Source organism: Zootoca vivipara, chromosome 1 (assembly GCF_963506605.1).
Source record: "Zootoca vivipara chromosome 1, rZooViv1.1, whole genome shotgun sequence".
NCBI lineage: Eukaryota > Metazoa > Chordata > Lepidosauria > Squamata > Lacertidae > Zootoca > Zootoca vivipara.
This window is the reverse complement of record NC_083276.1, coordinates 18967660-18993116: the sequence shown is the minus strand read 5'-3', so window position 1 is coordinate 18993116 and position 25457 is coordinate 18967660. Positions and strand designations below refer to the sequence as shown.

Sequence of the window (25457 nt, the reverse complement as noted above, 5' to 3'; positions counted from 1 at the left end):
TTTGAGTCTAGCAGGACGTCTAGGTGTACTGAAACAAGCACACGGGTGTTTTGCTATTTATAGGCAAAAAGTAGAGAGATGAGTCAACATTAAATAAGGGGAAATGGATCTTGTTGCACCACTGCCCACCAGTTCTTAAGAATTTATAAGTGTTCTTACAAATAAGAATAAGCAACCTTATACTGACCGTGTGATCCCTGACAGTCTGGGAATACTATCTGTAGAAGGAAGATGCAGTTTTAAAAACAACAACAACGGTGTCAAAGCAAGTACTGAGGGTTAGTGAACAGCATATTAAAGTTCAGCAGTCAAGGGAGGGAGTTGAACACCTGACCAGGGCCAGCCCTGTCATTAGATAATGTGAGGCAGCTGCTTCAGGCAGCAAATGCTGGGGGTCAAGGAGCAGCAATGAGGTACTGAAGGATGGAGCCATGTGTGCTGTGCAGTCTGCCCCAGGTTTCCTAAACCAGTTGCCGTTCACAGCTCACTGCCCTATTGCCAAAACTGAAGTGAGAATTAGCTGACTGTCCAATTCGCTTCTGTACATCTACTGGGAGTGGCAGGGGGTATCTTGACCAAAATGCCTTAGGCTGGCCCTACTCCTGGAAAGGTAAAAGGTAATTTGTAAAGGACCCCTGGACAGTTAAGTCCAGTCAAAGGCGACTATGGGGTGCAGCACTCATCAGTCATGCTGGCCACATGACCTGGAAAGCTGTCTGTGGACAAACTCCTAAAAATAAACCCTCCCTTTAACAGACACACACACACCAACTGCAAACTTTATATTGTTCTACTGACCTGGGTATCACTGATTTTCTATGGGCATTGTCTAAAAAGGGAAATCAGCCACCTTTATGTTTCCCCTGAGAAAAGAAAAAGAGTTACGTTTAAGTCTGTCTGGAAAACCACAGTGAAAAAGACGCTTGCATAAATTTTGTATTTTTTTTAAAGCAGAAGATAATAAAAATATATTTATCTTCTGCTTTAAAAAAAAAATACAAAATACACAAATCACATCGGAGCATACTCAGTCCAGCACAGTGCAGTGACCACACTGGACTGCCAAATTAGTTTTATTTCTCAGATTATCAACATCCCAGGAGTGATTTGGGTGTTATTTATTCCTGCTATGAAGTCAAATGCCGGTGACTTCATCATGCCAAAAGCAGCTGCGTTAAAAGAGGTGGGTGTGGAAGCGTGTATCAGTCTCAACGACAGAGGGAGGAGCTGCTTCAGCACTCTTTGGAAACCACAAGAAAACTCTTCAGAATCATTCACAAAGGCACTCCTCAGCCAGCCCCAGTGCTCCCAGAGCTACGCAAGTCTTTGCTAGAAAGGTACGTACTTCTGCTTCTCTCTGACTTCATAACTCTGTTAATGCTGGAATTTCCCCAAAAGTTTTCTTAGCTCCCAGTTGCAGTTACTGATGAAGGCATTCTCCACTTCTTTTTCTGTGTTACAAAAAAATTCTGCTTTATTTAGAAACATTGGAAGCTGCCTCATCCCAAGTTAGACCATGGGTCCATGAAGGTTTCAGACAGGGAACACTCTACATTCTACCTGGAGATGGCGGGAATCAAACTGGAGACCTTGCGCATGCAAAGCAGGTGCTGTACCACTGAGCTACAGCCTTTCCTCAGCATGTCCCTTTGTTCCCAAAGGGCTTGTTATTTCTACTTACTGCACTGCAGTGACAGGTTTTATCGATGAATGCAATTACTTGTTGGGAGTCAACATGCTCACAAATGCACACACAGTCCCTTTGCCTCTGACACAATGGATGTGCACACACAGATGATTTTGAAAGTATTAAAGTTAGGGTGCCAAGGCAGGACTTGCCAGTGGGTTACATAAATGTCAGAGGCACGGGTCACTAAAGTTACAGTCCTAAACGCGATTGCAAAAGGCAATGAGGCCCGCTGAACACAGGGGGACTTGCTTCTGAGTAAGCATGCACAGGATTGCTCTGCAAGTTACTAATGGGTGATTGGCTGGTGATGGCAGCCAGTTTCAAGGAGTTGTGGACCCTTCATCTTTGGGGTGATGCATGTAGAATAATGATCTTTAACTGTTGGATCAGGACCCATATGGGTTGGGCCTGCAGCATTGCCAGGACCGTTTCCTTTTGTTGTGCTTTAGGTTTTTCATTTTTTTCAAATGAGAGCGACAAGAGAAGGAAAACAGAGAGATAAAAGTGTAAAAATAATTGAAGTGGCTCCCAAGTTGCAGGCTGGAAAGATGGATCCTAGTTTTGAAAAGGCTGCAGAAGACAGTTATGGTTATGAAAAGAAACAACACTTATCTGGTTCCTAGTGCAATTGCCTTGCTGTAGGAAATATGACATAGGGAATAGATAGGAGCAGAAATACTTGGGAGTAAGTCTCGTTGACCTCACTGGAACTTAGCTCTGAATAAAAATGCAAAAGTTCATGTTATGAAACAACGTGACAACTAGGTATATGCATACTTATGCATACAATTTATGTATATGCATACATAAATGTCTCTGGGCTGGTGGACTAATATGTTTTATTAATAAAGTATATTTGCAAGTTGGCAATAGCACTAGTACATGTGTCTGAGCAGGTGGGCAACTAAATTTCATGGATATATTTGCTAGTTTGTAGTAGTAGCAGCAGTACTACTAGTAGTAGATGGGCTAATAAATTTTGTAGAGTTTGCAGTTGTAGTAGTATTAACGGCAGGGGCAGTAGCAATAGCACTGGAGCTCCAGACCACCATTTCATTGTTACCATTTTCCAAGTGACTATTTGCCTGCAGCATACATGTTTTGTGCAGTGCAGCTGTGTGACAAATTACAGTGGTGCTTGCTCCCCAATGCAATCTGCAGAAACTGGTCCTACCTGGTCTCAGGGCATTAGGTGTCCTGTGAGCTCTCCCCCCAAGTCCCATTCCTTAACTCATAATTCCCCTTCCCTGTTGCACCTGTGTTGGGACTCCTGCTTCTGAATGCAGAAAACTATTGCAATGTTAAGCTGTCTCCAAGCAGAGTTCCCAGCGGTGATGATAGTAGCAGTCTAGAAGAAGATAGTTCTAGGGAAGGAGATGCTACCCAATGCTGATCATACAAGTCACTTTGAATTGGTAGCCATCAATATGAGGTCATAAAATCCTCAGTGTGGCTTGCAGGTAGCTGCTCACCTGCAGAAGTGCTAATCTGGAAAGGCCATGAAATGTGATGGAAAAATAGCATTTACTTAAAAGATGGAGAACCTGTGTTGTTGAACTCCAGCTCCCATCAACATAGTCCAGGCACATCCAACAGGTAGATCGTGATCTACCAGTAGATCACTGGACGTCTGTGGTAGATCACTGGCTCTCCCCAAAAAGCTGAACAACTTTGGCTCCCCTAAAAAAAGCTCATCATTTTGGCTCTTCACCCCCCTCCTCCCTAAAAGAAGCTCAAAAGATTTGAGCTGAACACCCAAGAAATGGGCTTCCCTCTTCCCTAAAAAAGCTCAACAACTTTGACCTGAATGCCCAAAAAGGGGGTAGATCACTGCCAGTCTTTAACTCTGTGAGTAGATCACAGTCTCTTGAGAGTTGGCCACCCCTGCATAGTCAATTGTCAGGATGGTAGGTGTTGCAGTCCAACAGAGGTTCTCTACTCCAATTTTTAATTGATAGAAGGAAAAACAAAATCAAACGAACAAAAATCCCACACTGATATAAAGAAATGGAAAGAGGGGGACACAGGGCCCATGAGACAAGATGAAGCAACTACCTCAGGTGGCAGGGTCCACTGTGGGCAGCAGATCCTGATGTCAATCTCGTCTCTGTTCCTGATGTAGATATTCCCTGCCCCCCATGTTCTTTGGTGGGGAGGCACCATTTTGAAGGTCCGCCTCAGGTACTGCAATGTCTTCGGCTGGCCCGGTGGGGGTGGGCATAAATACCCCATTAAATCTCTAATGCATGTTCAGCTGCAAATAACCTATTAAGCTGCAAATAACCTTTTATGTAAGGGGGAAACTCCTACATAAAAGCTTCTCTTTCCTGAGGGAATCTGCAGGAAGAAACAGATAGGGTTTGTTTTCCTGGCAGCTTTGTCTGCTATAGGGAGTATGGGATATGTGCTCAAGCTTGATTACTAAAAGGATCATAGAACTGTAGAGTTAGTCCAATCCCCTGAAAAGCAACAATCACAGCTAAAGAATTCCCTGTTTAAAATCCAACCTCTGCTTAAAACCTCCAGTGGTGGAGGGTTCAGCACCTTCCGAGGTGGTCCATTCTACTGGTCCCAACTGGGAGATTCTGGAATCAGACAGTTGATGAGAAGAAGGACTGTTTCAATTGACCTCAACTCTCACTGGAATACAAGAGGCAGCCTTAGAACATTGGCGCACCTAACACTACATTGTCTGCATTGATTGGCTGTGGTTCTCCAGGGCTTCAAAAGGGACTTTCATTGTCCTAGTTGAAGATGCCAGGGCAGTGAAGTTAGGAGATTAGGTGGTATCCACCTAAGTCATTCCATCAATGCAGGCATTTCAACTTGCACAACAGAACAACATTTGTTCTGTGAGTTCCTCCAACCTTCTACAGCAGAGGGCAGAGAGACGAGTGGGGGAAGTTCCATTGTACAAGTGGAAACTCTTCCATTGATTGAATGAATTACAGGTAGGTAGCCGGGTTGGTCTGCCGTAGTCGAAACAAAATAGAAAAATTCCTTCCAGTAGCACCTTAGAGACTAACTAAGTTTGTCATTGGTATGAGCTTTCGTGTGCATGCACACTTCTTCAGATACACTGAAACAGAAGTCACCAGACCCTTGTATATAGTGAGAGGGTGGGGAGGGGTATTACTCAGAAGGGTGGTGGGAATGGGTGATTGGCTGATAGGTGTGGTAAACCTGTTGACGACTGTTAACGACTGCAATTGGTCTTACAGAAAAAAGCAAGGGGTGAGATGGCTAAAAACAGCTTTAGCATGTATAATGAGATAAGAATCCATTGTCTCTATTCAGACCAGGTCTCTCCATGGTTTTAAGTTTGGTACTGTAATAAGTTGCAATTCCGCAACTTCTCTTTCCAGTCTATTTCTGAAATTCTTTTGTAATAAGACAGCTACTTTGAGATCTTGTATAGAATGTCCTGGGAGATTGAAGTGTTCTCCTACTGGTTTCTCCGTCTTGTGATTCCTGATGTCAACACCACCCCTTGGCAGATGTGTCCAAATACTTTCCCTTGATTCTTTGGGAAGTGTGGGCTGCTAATGGGAGGCAATGTAATATTATCTAAGTGTAGAACCAGAACCGTTGTCTTGGCTCTTTAGCAGAAAACATTGGGAGTCTTGCTCGGAAAGTTTGTTTTGGAGTTGAGGTGGCTTCCAGGGCTGAAACCTCTGGGCCATAACCAGGCTTCACACCTGTGTAAACCAATGAACGTAACTTTCTTTTTGAGATTACTAATGGGAGCTGAATACAATAGAGACCCTCTGGTTAATGCTGGCCAGTGGAAGATGTCAAAGGACAGACAACATTCTTTCTCTTAGAGACTTTAACAGGCTGGCGTGTGTGGCTTTAGGCAGGAAACAAGAGGCAGATGTTTGTCCTGCTTTTTGCCACAAGCTGCATTTCTCTGGCAGAAGAATGCAAGTTTGAAACCAGAAAATTCTGCTTTCTCTACCTGACCACTCCATTCTCCACCTCCTGAAGGAGGGTTTCCTGTCTCTGGCTTTTAATTTCATGTGATGACTTATCAAGTAGCACTTATTTGGGGAGGGGCAGCCTGCCACACTGGGGGAGATGCACGCAAAGCTGCACTGAGAAGGGGCATGCTCCTTGCCAATTTCAGGCAATAAAGTGGTGTAGGTCATATCCTGCAAAAGAGATAAAGATGAGTTCTCCTTAACCTTGGCATAGCTCATCCCCCCTATGAAGCTGGGGATTAACAGCTTAGCTTGTGATGAGAAGCCTAATATGTGAAGCACCATCCATAAATTGCTTCACTCAGTTCTGGCACCTCTCATGTGGGCACCATGGCCATTCTAAGAGATGAGGGAGAATGAGAGAGGTGTTCATGGTTAGTTCCGGCACCTCTTTTCCTAGAAAAATATCACTGGTTCTAAGTATTAAAAAACAAAGCCCCAAGTTGCTTTTTTCCATTCTTTTTTACTCAGCTCACTCTTGAAAAGCATGTTTTTTTAAACCTTCAGAACGTGTCTTTTTATCATGGACTGTTTCTAGAGCATGTTTTACTGTAAAAAGTGCTTTACAGTCCTTGTTTCTTTCCAGCCTCCTTTACAGGGATGGTGGCTTGTATTTATTGCCAATGCAATCAGAGAAGGGGTTTTGCTCAGGAGGAAAGAGGTAAATCTCACTCCTCATCTGCTATAATAAAAATAATAATTTATTCTTTATACCCCGCCCATCTGGCTGGGTTTCCCCAGCCACTCTGGGCGGCTTCCAACAGAAAAATAAAATAATTGATTAAAGATTTAAAAGCCTCCCTAAACAGGGCTGCCTTCAGATGTCTTCTAAAAATCTGGTAACTGTTTTTCTCTGCTATAGACTCTTGATAATTATCTGCACCTCCTGTTGATTAAAAAAACTGCAGGGTAACTATAGTAGGCCCTGACATTTGAGAAAAATTGAGACTTAAGGAGAATGGCAGTGGCTTGGTTTAGTGTTACATGCAGTCAGGACACATATCTATCTATCTCATACCCTCCAACTCCCGGATTGAAAAATCCGGGATCAGCGGCGGCGCGGCACCGGAAGTCGCTTCTACGCAGCGGTGCAGCACCAGAAGTCACTTCTAAGTATGTCCAGACATGTGCAGACAGCCAGGAGCCAGGACATGGCCACCGGCAGGAGCTTTATGGGATATTTATGGGATATAATCAATTCAGGATAACAGTGGGAAACGGTAACAAAATACAGGAGTTTCCCGTGAAAAATGGGAGACTTGGCAACTATAACCTATCTATCTTTGAAACTGGGAGCTCATTCCATTCACCAACTCTCCTGCCACTTCCCCCCCCCAACATTAAATCCCTAGAACTTTCCCTTCCCACTTCCCAACCTGATTTCCCAGTCTGATTTCTTCAAGCAAATCCAGGATTGTGATGTGGCACTACAAAGCCTCCAATGGGGCATGTGTGATGACAGCCTTACATTTTTATGTATATAGGAAGATACGCACACAAACACTCACTCATTCATTCATTCATTCATTCTCATTTGTATTAGGGCAGGGGTCAAATCCAGCCCTATCAAGTGAAGCCACCAAGTTACCATATTTTTTCGTGTATAAGACTAGGACCCCCCCCAAAAAAAGTCAAAAATTGGGGGATGTCTTATACTCTGTGCCATCTCCCCCCATTTTCTTAAATCTGAGTGCCCCCAAATAGGGGGTGTCTTATACATGGGGGTGTCTTATAGATGGAAAAAAATACAGTATATGGGTTCACTAGGCGATGAAACAAATGTATGGAGGGCAAGGTTATAAGGATGACTATGTACTTCCTGAAGTATCAGAGGCAGCCTGCTGGGGAACAACAGCAGGAGAGGGCTGTTGTCTTCCCATCATCTTTGTGAGAGGCATCTGGTTGGCCACTGCAGAAAAGAGGATGCTGGGCAGGCCTTTGGTCTAATCCAGCAGGACTCTCCTTATCTTGGTATCTGCAAAGGGTGAGTGAACTGCCTCTGCCTTTGGACACTCCCCCCCCCCTCCTCCAGACATTAGAAATATATTAAATTGGATGACATGAAGGGAAGCAAAATGGCAGGCAGACAAGTCCTACAAGTCACAGGGGAAATTGCCCTCTTTGATAAAGATCTCCGGTGCAGACAGACATTTTTCTGGCACACTGTCAGAAAGGTACGTTATGTGGTCATTTGGATGGCCACGTAATTGTATTGTACAAGAAATCCACTGCCTACAGTATTCAATTTATCTTTTGAGCTAGTTGCATGGCAGCTCCGTCAGACAATGCCAGTGGCATCTCTGCAGTTTACTGCTTCTTTCCTGACGCAGGCAAAAACTATTCTGCTTGTTAAAAAGAGATCAGGAATTATTTTCATCAGATGAAGCTGACGTTGCTTTCCATTAGGATCAAGACTGTTTTATTCTTTAAAAAAAAAACAACCCCGGAAAAGACCCAGAAACATAAACAACCTAGTTTGAGGCATAGGCTCCTTTATTTTTCTTAGAGGTTTCTGAAATCCTTGCTGCGAAATAGTGAATGGTGTTGCGTTCTGACCTACAGGCCTTCAATAACCTGATTGTAGGATTGCCTTTATACTGAATAAATCCAGTGGTACATGTAGTCCAATATTGTCTACATCAGGACGGCAGAGCCTCAGCAAGCGTGGCCAGTGGCCAGGGGTGGTGGCAGGTGTTGCCCAACAACACCTGGAAGGCATTGTGCTAAGAAATGGCAGCTTAGGAGGACTATGAATCTCGTCAACCCTTAAGATCAGGCTTCCTCAACCTCAGCCCTCCAGATGTTTTGAGACTACAATTCCCAGCATCCCTGACCACTGGTCCTGCTAGCTAGGGATCATGGGAGTTGTAGGTCAAAAACATTTGGAGGGCCGAGGTTGAGGAAGCCTGCTTAAGATTATCTAAAGCAGGCATAGGCAAACTCGGCCCTCCAGATGTTTTGGGACTACAATTCCCATCAACCCTGACCACCAGTCCGGTTAGCTAGGGATCATGGGAGTTGTAGTCCCAAAACATCTGGAGGGCCGTGCTTGCCTATGCCTGATCTAAACCATGATTCAACATCATGAGAATGAGCCTAGTCTTGCCCCAAGCTCATACCCTCTCCCCTGACATGGACATGAGGCCAAGTTTGGATGCTTTTGCTTCTGTTTTAGATCAACTGCAGTCTGTTGTGTCGTCCAAACATGGACAATGTGGTTAAACCTTAACTATAACTCATCTTCAAACTCACCAAATATGAAAAGGCACAGGCATTTACAAGCATAGGGAAGCAAAGGGGGCAGCTTTGTCCATATATAGTTATACTTCCTTCTGCTAGCTTCTACTTTCTTTCTTTTTTAAACATTTTTATTTGGTTTTACAAATATAATTTTATAACAATCCATATACGTACATATCCATATATAGAGATTTTCTGAATCTCGATACTCTCCCCCCCCCCCAATCCCCTTCATGGGCCCTATTCCCAACATTTGAAACTGCATATTATTCCTTAATCTATATTTTATATCAATCCATATCATCCATAAGATTTGTTACATTACAAATGAGATTAAAATCCTGCTAATGTTTCCATCTGCTTGCAATGGTGTCCTAAGTATATTATGAATTTTCCCCATTTTTTTTCAAAGTTTTTGTCCTCTTGGTTCCTGAGCTTTCCAGTCACCCCTTAACCTTCTCTTCTTCAGGCTAAACATACCCAGCTCCCTAAGCCGTTCCTCATAAGGCATCGTTTCCAGGCCTTTGACCATTTTGGTTGCCCTCTTCTGGACACATTCCAGCTTTTCAGTATCCTTCTTGAACTGTGGTGCCCAGAACTGGACACAGTATTCCAGGTGAGGTCTAACCAGAGCATAATACAGTGGTACTATTACTTCCCTTGATCTAGATGCTATACTCCTATTGATGCAGCCCAGAATTGCATTGGCTTTTTTAGCTGCTGCATCACACTGTTGACTCATGTCAAGTTTGTGGTCTACCAAGATTCCTAGATCCTTTTCACATGTACTGCTCTCAAGCCAGGTGTCACCCATCCTGTATTTGTGCCTTTCAATTTTTTTTGCCCAAGTGTAGTACTTTACATTCCTCCCTGTTAAAATTCATCTTGTTTGCGGCTTCCGGTTGACTGCGCCATCTTTGCTCAGACGGGGGTCCGATCAGCGGAGCGGACCTCGGCGCTTCAGAGGTGGAGGGAATTGCTCCAGCGAAGCAAAACCTCCTTAAAAGCCCCAAATCGAGCTTTTTGGGGACGGATTTTGCCTGGCGGCGCCAAAAGCGGGCTCTCTCCTCCCCGGATCGGCTTTGTTTAAGCCCCCGAGAGCGAGGAGGTGAACCGCGGCGGACAGGCTGACACTGCTGCTCTGAGAGCGCGAAGCTGCGAGTCTGGGAAGTGGAGGCGGCCAATTCTTCCAAGAATAATTAGCAAATGAATAGACTGTGAGTAATTTGGATTGTTTGGAATTTAAATTAAGGCAATTTGGATTTGGGAGAGAGGGGGGAAAGAGGAAGCCACCCCCCCCCCACGGTAACATAAGAGGCAGTAAACAGAAACCCGAAGCCGTAAACAGAAGATCTTAACTTAAAAGGATCCCTCAAAGGCATCTCTTTTTTGGTTTAAATGTTTGTGAAATGTGAGTTCGAACTTTATTGTCAATAAGACTTGAAGAATGCAGCCAGCTTGTTAAAATGGAGTCGAGAAAATAAACTGTGATCATATTCCACCCCACGTGACAAGTTTTGACCTTGGCAGGATTGAACTATGTCAACAAAAAAGTGTTCCCCTGAGTTCCAGCGGTCTGTTTTGACCTTAATGTGGGAAACAAGAATAGAACTATGTCAAGAGGAGACAAAACGGCAAGAGTTACAGCAACAATTTCAGATGGTGATGGCAGAATATGATTTTCTAGAAGATGAAGCTTTTGAAACTGAAAAAGATGAATGTGAGAATGACAATGATGGTGACTGTGATTTGGAAGAAAAAGATGAAGATGAGGACTGTGATGATTCAACACAAAATGAAGCACACCACGAAAAAAATGATGACTTTACTCTACAAAAAGTTGGATGGAGTGCCCTGCATTTGAGGGGGGCACGATTGGTATTACTGGAACTCCAGAACACCCACAGGGAAGAAGGAAAAAATATGCAGAGAAGAGAAGAAATTCAGGGGTCTTGTATGGTGGCCTGGATGGCAAAAGACTATAAACAGGGGGTGGGGTGAAGGGAAAGTGATGTTGTGATTATAAGGATGGATTAACAGGTTTATAACTGGTCTGCTGATTATGGAATTTGCTGGATTGGGGGGGTGGAGCCGGTAATCGGGGATGTAAGGTTAAATTGAGAATAGTTATAGTTTTAAAAGTGAATGGATTTTGGAAAAATGTGAAAATATGGAGGCTTATAGAGGGAGTAAAAATTAGGCACGGGAAGATAAAATGGGAGTTTGATTTTTCAGTGATTTGAACATTAGGTGAAAATGATAATAATTGATTTATAAGTTGTATAAGATATAAAGGTGTATTTTTATAAAGTAAGAAACTGTTAAAGATGATAAAAAAAGGGATGAAAACCGGGGAAGGGGGGGGAGGGGAAGCCCACAAAATATGGTTTTACAATTATGAATGTAAGAAAAAAAATTTCTGTTTTGTACTGTTCTTTTTCTCTTTTTTTGCTCTTTCTTTTTTCTCTTTTTTCCTATTTTAATTTTTTTCTTTTTTTGGTATGACAATAGATGGTTGGATGGATGTCCTCCTGCGTACTGCCCTGGTTTGCTGGAGCTCCCTGGTGGCAGGGGGGGCTTTGGGGTCAGGGGAGGGGGAGGAGGACAGAAATCCAAGCATAAAATGGACCATCTCTGACTGTTCACCTACATGAGATACTTCTGTGGCAGGGGAGGATCCATGTGGGTGGGTGGGAAGGAGGTGGAAAAGGTGTTTATGTATGTACCGTTTCCTTTTTTTGCTGTTTGTAAAATTAATAAAAAGTATGTTTAAAAAAAAATTCATCTTGTTTGCTTTGGCCCAGTTGTCTAATCTGTTAAGGTCATTTTGAAGTGTGATCCTGTCCTCTGGGGTATTAGCCACCCCTCCCAATTTGGTGTCATGTGCAAACTTGATCAGGGTGCCCTCAAGCCCATCATCCAAGTCATTGATAAAGATGTTGAATAAGACTGGGCCCAAGACAAGACTGGGCCCAAGGCTTCTGTTCTTTTAACAAAAGTTATTTTAAACATTTTTTTCATTTCATTATATATCATTTCCCAGAAAGCTTTCATTACCTTACACGACAACCACATGTGATCAAAAAGTATCTTCTCTTTCTTTACATTTCCAGCATGTATTTGTACTAGTTTTATACATTTTTGCTAACTTGCTAGGAGTCAAATACCACCAGTACATCATTTTCATATAATTTTCTTTCAGCGTGCAACATGCCGTGAATTTCAAATCTGTTTTCCATAACCTTTCCCAGTCTGCCATCTGGATATTTTGTCCCAAATTCTTTGCCCAGTGTATCATCATTACAAATTTAACCTGTTCATCTTTTGTATGCCACTCCAAGAGCAAACTGTACATTTTTGACAACAATTTAATGTTATTTTCTAACAACTCTTTTTGAAAACTTGATATCTCATAACTAAAGCCTTTCTCGTTATCCATCTTAAAAATATCATTTAATTGGTGAAACTGTAACCAATCTGTTAATAACTCCCTTATCTCCTCATAACTAGCTAGCTTCTACTTTCTTATCTTTACTGCCTTCCCTTGCCCTTAACTCTTAAAGCAATGTTGTTTGGTCTTTTCTCACGGTTATCTTGCAAACATAATCTTCAAATTCCAACCGTCACTTGCTCATTCTTTTTCATGCGCATTTCAACTTTCTTTAATTCTTTAATTCCTTCATAAGTGGTAGACTCGTAATCTGGGGAACCGGGTTTGTGTCTCCGCTCCTCCACATGCAGCTGCTGGGTGACCTTCGACTAGTCACACTTCTTTGAAGTCTCTCAGCCCCACCCACCTCACAGAGTGTTTGCTGTGGGGGAGGAAGGGAAAGGAGAATGTTAGCCGCTTTGAGACTCCTTAGGGTAGTGATAAAGCAGGATATCAAATCCAAACTACTACTCCTCTTCTTCTTCTTCTTCTTCTTCTTCTTCTTCTTCTTCTTCTTCTTCTTCTTCTTCTTCTTCTTCTTCTTCTTCTTCTATTCTTCTACAGTCAAGGCCTGTCACAGCTTTAATGTTTCAATTGCAACATCAGTTCTTATCCACCTAGGACATATGATCCAATTCTGTTTCCCCCCCGTCCAGGGAGTCCCAGCTGTTTTCCCCACAGTAGCTCTGCTCTGCCTTCCTTATTTTGTCTAAATAATGCTCTTAAGGTTCAATCAGGGCCGGATTTAGCTTTGATGAGGCCCTAAGCTACTGGAGGTAATGGGGCCCTTTATATGTCCAGCTGTCCTTTGTCAACAACAAATTGTCGCTGTTTTTTGTGTTCAATATATGCTATATGGTAATTTATGGACCTAATAGGTATCTAAAGCCATTTGCACATAACAAAATATGTATTTTATCAAAGTAATTGTTGAACTGATATACAGTTAAGAAGTATATTAATAGTGAAATACAATTAAGAAGAAGTATATTAATAGTGAAATACAATTAAGAAGAAGTATATTAATAGTGAAATAATTACCAGTGATATTTTTGGGAGCAGGCTAGCAGGCAGGGCCCATTACTTACACCATAAAAGCCTACACAACACAAAACACTGTTGTTGCATGTAGGTTTTATTTGTTTTTTATCTTATATTTTGGAAATGTACATCCTGGATTTTTTCCCTTTAATTTTTTTGGGGGGCCTCCAAGAGAGTGGGGCCCTAAGCTATAGCTTGTTTAGCTTATATGTAAATCTAGCACTATGGGACACGGGTGGCGCTGTGGGTTAAACCACAGAGCCTAGGGCTTGCCGATCAGAAGGTCAGCAGTTCGAATCCCCGCTACGGGGTGAGCTCCCTTTGCTCAATCCCAGCTCCTGCCAACCTAGCAGTTCAAAAGCACGTCAAAGTGCAAGTAGATAAATAGGTACCGCTACAGCGGGAAGGTAAACGGCATTTCCGTGTGCTGCTCTGGTTCGCCAGAAGCGGGTTTGTCATGCTGGCCACATGACCTGGAAGGTGTACGCTGGCTCCCTCGGCCAATAACACGAGATGAGCACCGCAACCCCAGAGTCGGTCACGACTGGACCTAATGGTCAGGGGTCCCTTTACCTTTAAATCTAGCACTGGGTTCAATCCAGTAGCATAGTAGGCTAACATGTTTGGTATCTCAAGGTCTCTGTGTGTCAGACATGTTTGTTGTGGGTCAATAAAGAGGCTTCCTAATCAAGTAATAATAGATAAGACCAGGTTTTTACTGCCAAACTTTGTCTGAGTTACTTACTTGATGCTTTCTGTGGGGCCATCCTACCTTAGGGATACCTGCTGTGGATTAATTCCCTGGACCAGCCTGAACTATGGGGAAATATACACAGCTCCTAGGAATACGTTGCTAAATTTAATGGAATTGGCATGAGAAGATTTGACCTGTTCTCAGACAGATATTGGGTAATCTGATCGTCACGATGCTTCCGATTCCTTGTTAGCCCTTTTGTAAGTGAGGCGGGAGGAAGAAGAGTGATACGTCTCACACTGTTATATTTATAGTTATATCCATGTTACTTAGCCCCCAAAGAATGATCATCAACGAGTGAAAACATCCTGATATCTATCGTTCAAACTGGCGGAGGGTAACCCTGTGGCTTCAAGTCTCTGCAGGTGGCTGAGAGAAAAGCACAGGCAATGGAGCTGAAAATTGGAAGCACCAAATCATGAGATTGCTCCCAGAAAAATGCACTGAAAGAAAGTCAACAAAATCCATTCCATTCAGTGGCCTGATTAGAATGAACAAAATTGCATTTTTTTTAAAAAAAAATTTTTTTGAGAAGGTGAGGGGGATCTGATTCCACACCATAATAACACTCGTCAGATAATAAACAACAGGTAGCATTTGACAGGAAGCCACAGTGCAATGGCAAAGCTATGCAAGGAATCCAGAGCATGCCTGGTTCAGCCTCTGGCATCTCCAGCTGAAAAGTAGCCTGGGTAGCTGAGCTGGGAAAGGACTCTGCTCAGTTCCCCGGAGAGTTGCTGCCAGTCAGAGCAGACAGAACTGAGAGAGATGGGTCAGCACAAACCTCCTTTTAAGTTGTAATATTCCAAGCTTGTGATACCACCCTCCCCCACCTTGCTGTGGCAAAGCATCACAGCAAATGTACCAACGTCACCTCATTACAGTCATACCTCGGTTTAAGTATGCCTCAGTTTGAGTATTTTCAGTTTAAGTACTCCACGGACCCGTCTGGAACAGATTAATCCACTTTGCATTACTTTCAATGGGAAAGTTCGCTTCAGGTTAAGTACGCTTCAGGTTAAGTACGGACTTCCAGAACCAATTACACTCATACCGGTACCTAGGGTTAAGTACGCTTCAGGTGGAGTACTCCGCGGACCCATCTGGAATGGATTAATCCACTTTCCATTACTTTCAATGGGAAAGTTCACTTCAGGTTAAGTACGCTTCAGGTTAAGTACAGACTTCCAGAACCAATTGTGTACCACTGTACTCCCACTTCATCCGAAGCTCTTGGACTCCTCTAATAAATTTTACCTCCTCCTCACTCTAGCCTGCTATTTGCCCTGGAAAGGAGGCTGTTGTGGGTGCAAGTAGCAGTTTTCTTCTTGGCTTTGAAGCAGCTTAGGGGGCATCTTCTTAGGGGAAATGGCAGGAGGGGAAAGGGATTGGATCCATTTTCTCCTGTATTATGGTCTTATTTCAGAATCAGGGTGACCGTTTCCTGTTACTCCTTTTTTTAAAAATCAATGGACCGGTAACTACTATCAGATATATCCCATAATGTCCAGTTTGGCCTGAACGCTTCGATCAGTTTTTAAATCTTGCTTCCCTTCTGGTGATCCGGGCCACCAAAAAAAAAAAATGTAGGTGGACAGAAAGAAATCCCATCCACAGTTAGCTGATGCCAGGAAGTGCTGCGTATTGATGGGCTGAGTTGCCGTCGGCATGCAATTGTGCACTGACCTTTGCCTCCCCCACAACAGCTTTCAGAACTGTTGTGATGATAAATGGGACTCCCATATGGCTAGGCAAGGCTCCAGGAAACAAAAAAACAAAACAAAACAGTGAGGCGAAGCCTGCTAATTACATACAGACTGGATCTGTGCTAGCAAGGTCTGTGAAGGCAGGATGCAAGACATGCATGCAGCCTTTAAGGAACTACTAGGATTAAACCTTACGACAAGGTTGGGAACCTTTGGCCCTCCAGATGTTGCTGAACTACAATTCCCATCAGCCCCAGCAAGCTTGGCCAATGGCCAGGGATGACGGGATGAGAAGCTGTGAGGGAAGGTGGAAACTGGCCTGATTTAAATACCCAAGAGGTGGACCAGAGTGAGGCCTACAGGCTCAGTCTGGTGCACCCCCAGGGGCGGAGCCAGTCAAGTAGCCCTCCTGCAATTGGCCAATTGGGGGGCAGGCTGCAATCCACTTCCCTGGCCAGCGTGAGGACCATTTTAGGTGTCCACGCTGTCCCACAATGCCGCCTGACTGGTTAGGGTAAGCAGACACCTGAACAAGACTTTTATCTGTCAGTTTGAGTCCATGGGTTTAAGACTCGGCACCATTCCTAGCCTAAAATTAGCATAGCAAAGCTGGATTTGTACACTGGGGCAGGTGGGAGTTAGGAATTCAGCAAGATCTGAAGCATGACCATGTGTTAGCTACCTCTGGTCTAAGTGATTCATGAATACTCATACAAATAAATCATGGTCTGTACTTTAGCATTAACTCTCACCCTTGTTTAGGGGCTAGCCTTTTTGGTGCATATATTTGGTGCATATATAGCAGGTGCATCCTTGAGAAAGCAAGAGAAAACAACGGCTATGACATCCTCCCGCACTTGCCAGGTGTGAAGCGGGTGAAGTTTTTGCTTCTCATTAAAGCTGCAATAGTATTTATTTTCACAAGGAATCACCAGGATGAGATGAGATCAATGAGGGCTAACCTCACAGGGTCAGAGACATTCTTCTCATGCATCCCTCTAGTTTTATTGGGATTCTTTGCTAAGTATTTATAAGAACATCATGAGAGCCTTGTGGGATGAAGCCAAAAGCCCATCTAGACCGACATCCTGTTTTCAGAGTGGCCAGCCGAATGCCTCCGAGAAGCTCATAAGCAGCATTTTCAATTCCCAGATGGAGATACTGCAGGTTGTTGTTTAGTCGTTTAGTCGTGTCCGACTCTTCGTGACCCCATGGACCATAGCACGCCAGGCACTCCTGTCTTGCACTGCCTCCCGCAGTTTGGTCAAACTCATGTTCGTAGCTTCGAGAACACTGTCCAACCATCTCGTCCTCTGTCGTCCCCTTCTCCTAGTGCCCTCAATCTTTCCCAACATCAGGGTCTTTTCCAAGGATTCTTCTCTTCTCATGAGGTGGCCAAAGTATTGGAGCCTCAGCTTCACGATCTGTCCTTCCAGGGAGCACTCAGGGCTGATTTCCTTAAGAATGGATAGGTTTGATCTTCTTGCAGTCCATGGGACTCTCAAGAGTCTCCTCCAGCACCATAATTCAAAAGCATCAATTCTTCGGCGATCAGCCTTCTTTATGGTCCAGCTCTCACTTCCATACATCACTACTGGGAAAACCATAGCTTTAACTATACGGACCTTTGTCGGCAAGGTGATGTCTCTGCAGGTACCACATAGCTATCTTGGCAAGCAGCCATTATCTTATCCTCCATGAATCTGTCTAACCCCCTCCTATAGGCATCCATAGGTGCCAACTCCCAGGAACCCAGCTCATTCCCCACCACCTAATTCATAGCTGCCAAGTTTTCCCTTTTCTCGCGAGGAAGCCCATTCAGCATAAGGGAAAATCCCTGTAAAAAAGGGATAACTTGGCAGCTATGCGCCTAATGTATAGAATGATCAGGAGGCAGAGAAGGCTGAGCATGGAGGGCCTTCAGTGGCCGGCTCCTCCTCCTTTTGCCGTGGAGGGGAAAGTGCGAGGAAGCAGCCCCCAGCCAGTGGCGGCAGCAGTAGGAAAAAGAGGAGGCCGATTGCGGAGCTGAGCGTGGCTTCAACAGTCAGCGGTTCCTCCTCCTGCTGCTGTCACCTAAGGGAAAGATGGGAGAAGCATCCACTGGCTGGTGGCAGTGGCAGGAGGAGGCCGAGTGCGAGACAGGAGGAGCTGTTTAAGTTGCACTCCTGCCACATTCAACTCCACCACCTTGCTATGCTTCTGCCTGTCGCTGTATTCTGGGCCAAATCGGGTCCTCCCTAACAGAGGGCACGTGTTGCGGTGGGACCCAGCAATCAGGCCTCGTGTTGTGGGTGGCATCATTGGAGCAGCCACAACACTCTATTGGTGGTCCCTCAAACCTGGGAGCAATTGGGCTAGCAGGCTTAGCTGCAAAGTACCCCGTTTTTTGTGGGAAATCCCCGGATTTCAATCCATTTCCCGCTGTTCTCCCGAATGGAGAAAAATCCCGGAAAACCCCCAGATTTCCTACCTGCCAGGGAGCCTCCATTTTGGGTGCTGCTTTGCCCATGTGTGGGCACCGGAAATAGGGCAGAGCGGCACCAGAAGTCGCTTCTACGCATGCCCAGCAGCCATCTTGCTTGTGGCCGCATGGTGGCGGCCTTCACTAAGCTTGCCGCCGCCATGCGGCCACCACCAAGATGGCCGCCAGGCATGCGCAGAAGTGACTTCCGGTGCCGCTCTGCCCTATTTCCAGTGCCCACACATGGTCAGAGTGGCCCCGGTGCCGCACCGCCGCTGATCCCGCATTTTTCAGAGGGAGATGCCAGTCAAAGCAGTTCAAGGGACCACAATATAACCCGATGCACGTGCTCTGAGCTTCCTCTTTCGGGCTCTTTGCAATCCCTGGGCATAAACCCCTTGCATCTGTAATCAATAAAATGGTGGCCTAATTTGAACCGGAGAATGTTGTCTTGTGTGGTCTTGTCAGGGAGGCGGGCCCTTGGCCCCCGGGCATGTGAAACTTGTTACTAAAAGCAACCAGTCCCTGCCAAAAGGTTGAAAGGACAGGCTTTTTATAGACTCACTACACTTAAAATGATGCAATGGCAGGAACACTCCACTTAACATTGCAAGCAACTTTTTTGGGTTGCCCTGAACAAAACTAACCTCACAACTCAGCTGGAGCTGAGTAAACAGGGGTTAGACTGGGAGTCCTTCCCTGAGAGCTTGTTTTGTTTTGCTTTTTTATATTCTAGCTGCTTCTTTGGGGGTTGTGTTTGTCAATTTTAATATAAACACATACAGGGGAAAGGCATGAAGACACGAGAGAAAACAATTAATGAGAAAAGCATTGTCTGTTTGCTGGTGTGGAAACTGGTTGCTCCTTAATTCACTTCAGCCATCCTCGTGTTGAAACAACAGATAATAGAAACTGAGAAGTGATTTGTCATCTTATATTAGTAACGAAATGGAACACATGTGGTTAATCCGATACTTATGAATTAAAAACTCATTCTTGGGGCACCAATTCTTACACTCCCCAAAACTTGGGTTGTATCCCATGTACATGAATGTTCAATCAGCGCAAGGATTTCTGCTTGTGCAACAGGATGCTGCCCCCTCCTCTTCTCCCCCCACATGTCCCCTAAATCTGTTGCCCCAACTCTCTGGAGCAGATTGGGGGAGGGAGAGAGCATGGGGGAGGGAGAGACCTGGGGAAGAGGTCATCACCGAGGGGGGTGACATTTGGTGCTCCGCCCGCCCGCGACTCCCAAGCCTATCCCGAGCCGTCGAGGGCCACTTTGCCAGCGGCCTTCCCCCCCTTCCCCCTTCATTTTGACAGCTCAAGGGAGGCTTGGGAGTCACGGGCAGGCGGCGCGCCATTGCCCCCTGCTCCTGCACTGCTTCCGGGGGGGGGAGCCTCCCAAGAGCTATCAAAAGGAAAAGGGGAGGAAGGCTGCTGACAAAGCGGTGTGGCTCCCTCCCACTCTGCCACCCAGGAAGCAGCCCGCCATGGGCGGCTCTCTCTGCCCCCATGGGTGTCTCGCCCCCTGGGATGCTTGCCACAACGTCCCCCTGGGACACTCACCCTGTCCCCATGGGATGCTCGCCCCCACCCCCATGCCCCCCGGGTGCATAGCAGCTAGCTCCGCCTCTGGAGAGAGCACCGTTATGCAAGTGGAAATCTTTGCACTGACGGGATACATTTGTTGAACCCAACACACTTTGCATACAAATAAACTATCAGGTAGAACCCTGAGGTGTTCAGAAGAACTAAAGGTACTTAGGGGAGAAAATCCCTCAGGTACCAAAAACAATCCAGTGAAGAATTTTCAGTTTTCTGTCCAGGCAAAATTCTCAGTTTTCTGTCCAGGAAATACTGGACTGCATCCCACGCCCAATCCTTGGTATATTTAGTGTGTGAAAGCATCCTGCCATTATTACGTGGTTGATGCAGTTGCGCTGCACGGAACTGTCAAAGGATTCTCCTTCCATTTCCTTTGTCATTGTTATGTTGCCATAAATAGGCAAGAGAGGAGAGCCTCTCGTGCACACGACAGCTGTCTTTCTTTTGCTACTAATAAATTTGTCCAGCGTTAGTTGCCCCCAAATCAATAGTGATCGCATGCAATGTGTTTCTTTGGATTTAGTTTTAGTAAGCAGCATTTTTTTTCAAAAAAGTATGTGCCACTTAGTTTTATGTACTGTTTAAAATCCTCAAAGTTTTTCCAGTTACCAAAAGGAATTAAATTGAAATATTTGACTAGGAGGGGGGAAGGGGGGTTGCAAGCTGCTAGGACTGTTTACGTGCTTCGGTAAATCTGTTTGTTTTAGAAGGAGACAAGATGCAAAGGGATCTTGTGCATTTAATATTTGTGCAGAAGACAGAATTTCAGCAGGGGAAACTTGTCAAATAAGGCCAAGGAATGCTGCAATTATTGTAATTCTCTCTTCCATGCAATAATGAACAGCAGCAGAACTGCCTGCTTTGCATCTGTCCTCTCTGGTTTCTTTTATAGCCTGTGTGATTCCCCAAAATGTCTGCTCGTACTTTCTTTTCTGTCTGGTTAATGGCAGAGACAGACTTATATCAATAATAGGTTCAAGGTGCTGTGAATGCACTTTGATACCACTTTTTAAGGCACATGTGACTGCAGCATGGTAGCAAATGGAAACTTGCTATACTCTTTTGACCAGGAGCACTTTTTTGGAGTGAAAGTGCAGCCCAAAATCGTGGCACCCAAAATGGCTGCAGTGATCCTTTGTGGGAAAAACAGGATGTCCCGTTTTTTCTGGGGCACTTTGCAGGTATGAAATTATTTACATTGTCAGTTCTGCGCAGTTGTGAAGAGGAGAGACTTCTAAATGCCATAATCGAAGGCGCAAACCAGAAGTCCACTGGAAAGGACTTATGTGGCTTTGGGGCCACCATCAATAAGGCCCTGCCCATTTTGTGTTCCAACCTAACTGATGGTGAACACTCAAGAAGAGCAAATGGGTGGAATTGGCCCACTGGTAATCTGGACCCCAGTTGTTTGGGGCTTTAAAGCTTAAGGCCAGAACTCTGAATTGCACCCAAAATTGGGCACAAAACTTGGCTGCCTGCTATTCACTTTTCCTGGCAATGCCTCTCTCTTTCTGGCTTCTGGGAAAGGAAGTGCCTTCAAGGCCACTTAACATTCTCCCACTAAAGCAAGCATCCGGGGGATGTTTCATGCCCCAAGAGAAGGAGGAAGTAGTGACAGCATAGTTAGCTAAATGGCTGCAGCACAGCAGCTTTTGATTCACAGCTATGTGCAGGCGTGCCTTCCTGAAAATGGTGCCTTCCATATGTTTTGTTCTACAAGTTGGGTCCTCCCTGCAAGAGAGAGCACGCATTGTGGTGGGCCCGACAACCATGTCTAGGTGTTGGGGCGGGGACAATTGGAGCAGCCAAAACACCCTATTGGTGGTCCATCTGACAGGGTGCAATTGGGCTGAGGGCATGCCAATCAAAGAGTCAGGTGGACCACTATTTAAACGCTGCACATGTCCATAGAGAGCCTTCTCCTCTGGCTTCGTGCATCGGAACACCCGCCCTCCGCTCCCTAATTTTAGGGCTTTCGCTTGACTTTGCTATGCTGTCGTGCGTCATCTGTCATTGGGACAGGGGCACGGCAGGAATTTTCCCCACTTGGCTGATTGGCTGTTGCCACTTGGGTTTCGCCTACCGCGTAGCAATTCGTCACAACTTGTAAGGTTGGCGGATAGGCTCTGGTTCATGCTGATAGGGGTGGAATGATCCCTTACCACCCTATCCACAGGTATTCCTCTTAAAGGAATCCATTGGACTTCTGGTTGGTATTCCCCCAAGCGGGGTTGTGCCCTCTCCAGAGTTCTGGGCACACATGGGGGAATCAGGCCTGGCGCTAGTAAGGTTCCCCGTCCCAGGTGTGGACCCGACTGCTGACTCATGGTGTGCCCTGAGTCAGTGCTATGCTAGGTAGCTTTTGGAACCAGAGCCTATGCAACCACTCACTTGATTTGTAATCAATAAAGTTGTGGCCTAAATTCTGCCAAAAACCAAACCAAAAATCTGAGTCATGTCTGAATTCTAGGCCTAAGTTAAAGGGTCTCCACTCCACACGCAACTCCCATCTAGAGACATACCTAGGGTCCCTTGTGCCCTTGGCAAGGAGCTGTATTGCTACCCTCCCCCTGGGGGAAAAAAGAACCACTTTACAGCACATCTTTACCATGAGAGGTAAAGGAAACTCCTGCGTTTGATCTCGCCGTGGCAGCGGTGGTGGTGCGTCACCACACATCATACACCCCATTAGTCTCATAGATGATTTGTGTGTCGCTGTCTCTTCCCCCCCCCCCCCCGGCCTGCACTGCCAGCAGGGTCCAGTTTCTCCCACCCCTGGGTTAACCGCTGCTTCCATCAGCCCCAGCCAGCCTGCTTAGGGAAGGCCATTGCAGTACATTTAAAAAGGTTGTCTCAAGGCTTGTTCACAGTGTTCTCTTTTTGATAGATGCCTGTCCCTTTCTGACACTGACAGCCAGCTGGGAGTGTGTCACCTATGCACAACACATCGCCGTGTGGGGACCTAGCCTACAAACCCTGATCAATCTCAAATGTCTCGGCGCTAGCAGTCCCGCAACAAAATGCATCTTTCATCTTAGCAGCAGTTTTTCATCTTTTTAATGAGCTGCCCAGCCTGGCTGTAATGCAACGCTTTCCTTACATGGCTGAACCTTCTCCCAGCTTCTCTTATGCATTCCCTCCTCCACCTGTTTTGATGGGGTCCCCTAGCCTTCCACAGCAGATTGGGGGTGGTGCAGGGTGTGTGGAGGACTCCTGTTGCACTGGTGGAAATCCTTGCACTGGATTCTGCTAGTTGATTATGCACCCCAAAAATCTGGCCCTTAGTTCTTAATTGCATATTGAGCTTCTGCATATTGTGCCAAAGGCCGGTCTAAATTTACCTTCCTGTTTTCCAGCCCCCACGTGGACCACCGTCATGGCCGAAAACAACACAGCTCTTTATGGTGTCACAGCTGCCTGGAACTCTGGGGTGAGCCAGTCTGCTCACAACACGACAGACAACTCCTCCTGCACCTGGCCACAGGAATGGGAATGGCTGCTTGATATCCAGCCAGTGTTCCTCTGGTTTCTTGCCACCGTGGGAGTTGTGGAGAACATCTTTGTCCTCAGTGTCTTTTGCTTCCATAAGAGCCGCTGCACGGTGGCCGAAGTTTACCTGGCAAACTTAGCAGCCGCTGACCTCCTCCTCCTCTGTGGTTTGCCTTTCTGGGCGATCACGATAAGCAATAACTTCCATTGGGTGTTTGGGCTCCCCCTCTGCAAAGCCATCAATGCCATCGTTTACATGAACTTGTATTCCAGCATTTACTTTCTGGTGATGGTGAGCATTGATCGCTACCTGGCCTTGGTGAAAACGATGTCTCTGGGACGCCTGCGCCGGCCTTCTTGTGCAAAGTGGAACTGCCTTGCCATTTGGGTCTCTGCACTGTTCTTGAGCTCTCCTACTCTCCTCTTTCGATCGTTTGATAATGACGAAGGAAACAATATCACCGCCTGCATTCTGCAGTATCCGTCAGTTGTGCAATGGACAGTGATCACAAACACTTTGCTGAACACAGTGGGCTTTTTGATGCCTCTCTGCGTCATAACCTACTGCACAGCGCAAATCATCCATACTTTACAAAACAGCACATTTCAAAAGATCAGAGCTATGCAGACAGAGAAAAAAGCCACCGCCTTGGTTCTCTCCGTCCTTCTTCTCTTCGTTGTCTGCTGGCTTCCTTTCCAGATCACCACGTTCTTGGAAACGCTGTTTCGCACCGGGGTTATTCATGGTTGTGAGACTGAACAAGCCATTGATGTGGCTACCCAGATTGCCACCTATTGCAGCTTCAGCAACAGCTGCCTTAACCCAATTGTGTTTGTCCTGGTAGGCAAACACTTCCGAAGGAAATCCAAGGAGGTCTACTGTTGGATGCTCCGCAGAAGACCTAGCGCAGCACCATCCATCCAGATAGTGACAACCCTGGAAACTCTCCGGACATCCTTTTCAGTCGAAAACCACCGGAAAAAGTCCGCCGTTAATTTGCGATAGCGCCACTTGCTTGTTACCATAAGGAAAAAGCTTACATAAAGTGTTGAATGTAGCAGGCTTAAGCAGAGGGTTTGATATGGTGCCCATATTTTGAACCAGGTGGATTAATTCATTGCTGATGAAACTTTGGAGAAAACAGATATCAGCTGTAAAGTTTGCATTGACCACCTGCTCCAGTGAGAGCCAGTGTGGTGTAGTGGTTAAGAGTGGTGTAGTGGTTAAGAGCGGTAGACTCGTAATCTGGGGAACCGGGTTCGCATCTCTGCTCCTCCACATGCAGCTGCTGGGTGACCTTGGACTAGTCACACTTCTCTGAAGTCTCTCAGCCCCACTCACCTCACAGAGTGTTTGTTGTGGGGGAGGAAGGGAAAGGAGAATGTTAGCCGCTTTGAGACTCCTTAGGGTAGTGATACAAGGGCGTACCCACCGCGGGGCAGGGAGGGGCCGCTGCCCTACTCTAGAGGCAGGGCCGGTCGGGCAGCTGCGGGCAAGAGTGGCGCTGCCGGCGGGGCTGGTGGGCAGAGGCGGAGGACAGCCCAGCGGAGCGCGAGTTCGGCGCCCGCAGCAGTCTCTTGCGCCCGAGCCGTGCGGAGTCCACACAGCCGCGCTGTGTGGGAGGGGGCAAGGGCTGACGCTCCCGACGTTCGGGAGACCTTTGCGCATGCGCAAAGCGGGGCGCATGCGCACAGCGCGGCTGTGGACTCCGGCGGCCGCCGTGCAGGGCGCATGCGCACAGCGCGGCTGTGCTCAAAGGTCTCCCGAACGTCGGGAGTCGTTCAGCGCCTGAGACCGCTGCAGCAACGGAGCCTCGGATAGCTTCGCGGAGGCCGGGGCTTTGCTCCAGACCTCCGCGGAGGCCCCGATCCAAGCCTGGTTCCCTTCTCTCCCCCCCCCCGCCCACCCCCAGACTTCCCTCTTCTCCTCTAGGCGGCCGCTGGTTTTCTCCCCTTCGCCGCCGTCGCTTCAGGTTTATTTTGATTTCACCTGGGCTCTGTAGCCCCGCCCACATTCCCACTTTGTGGCCCCTCCCCTCCCGTGCCTTGGCCCCGCCC

General features: G+C 46.1%; 1 protein-coding gene across 1 annotated transcript; it reads left to right on the top strand.

The window, feature by feature from the left end:
• Window positions 1-1223: 1223 nt before the first annotated feature.
• On the top strand, window positions 1224-24811 carry BDKRB2 (bradykinin receptor B2). Its single transcript, XM_035106595.2, has 2 exons — window positions 1224-1337; window positions 23267-24811. The coding sequence occupies exon 2, from the start codon at window positions 23287-23289 to the stop codon at window positions 24403-24405; it is 1119 nt and encodes a 372-aa protein (XP_034962486.1). The 5' UTR covers window positions 1224-1337; window positions 23267-23286; the 3' UTR covers window positions 24406-24811.
• Window positions 24812-25457: the final 646 nt, after the last annotated feature.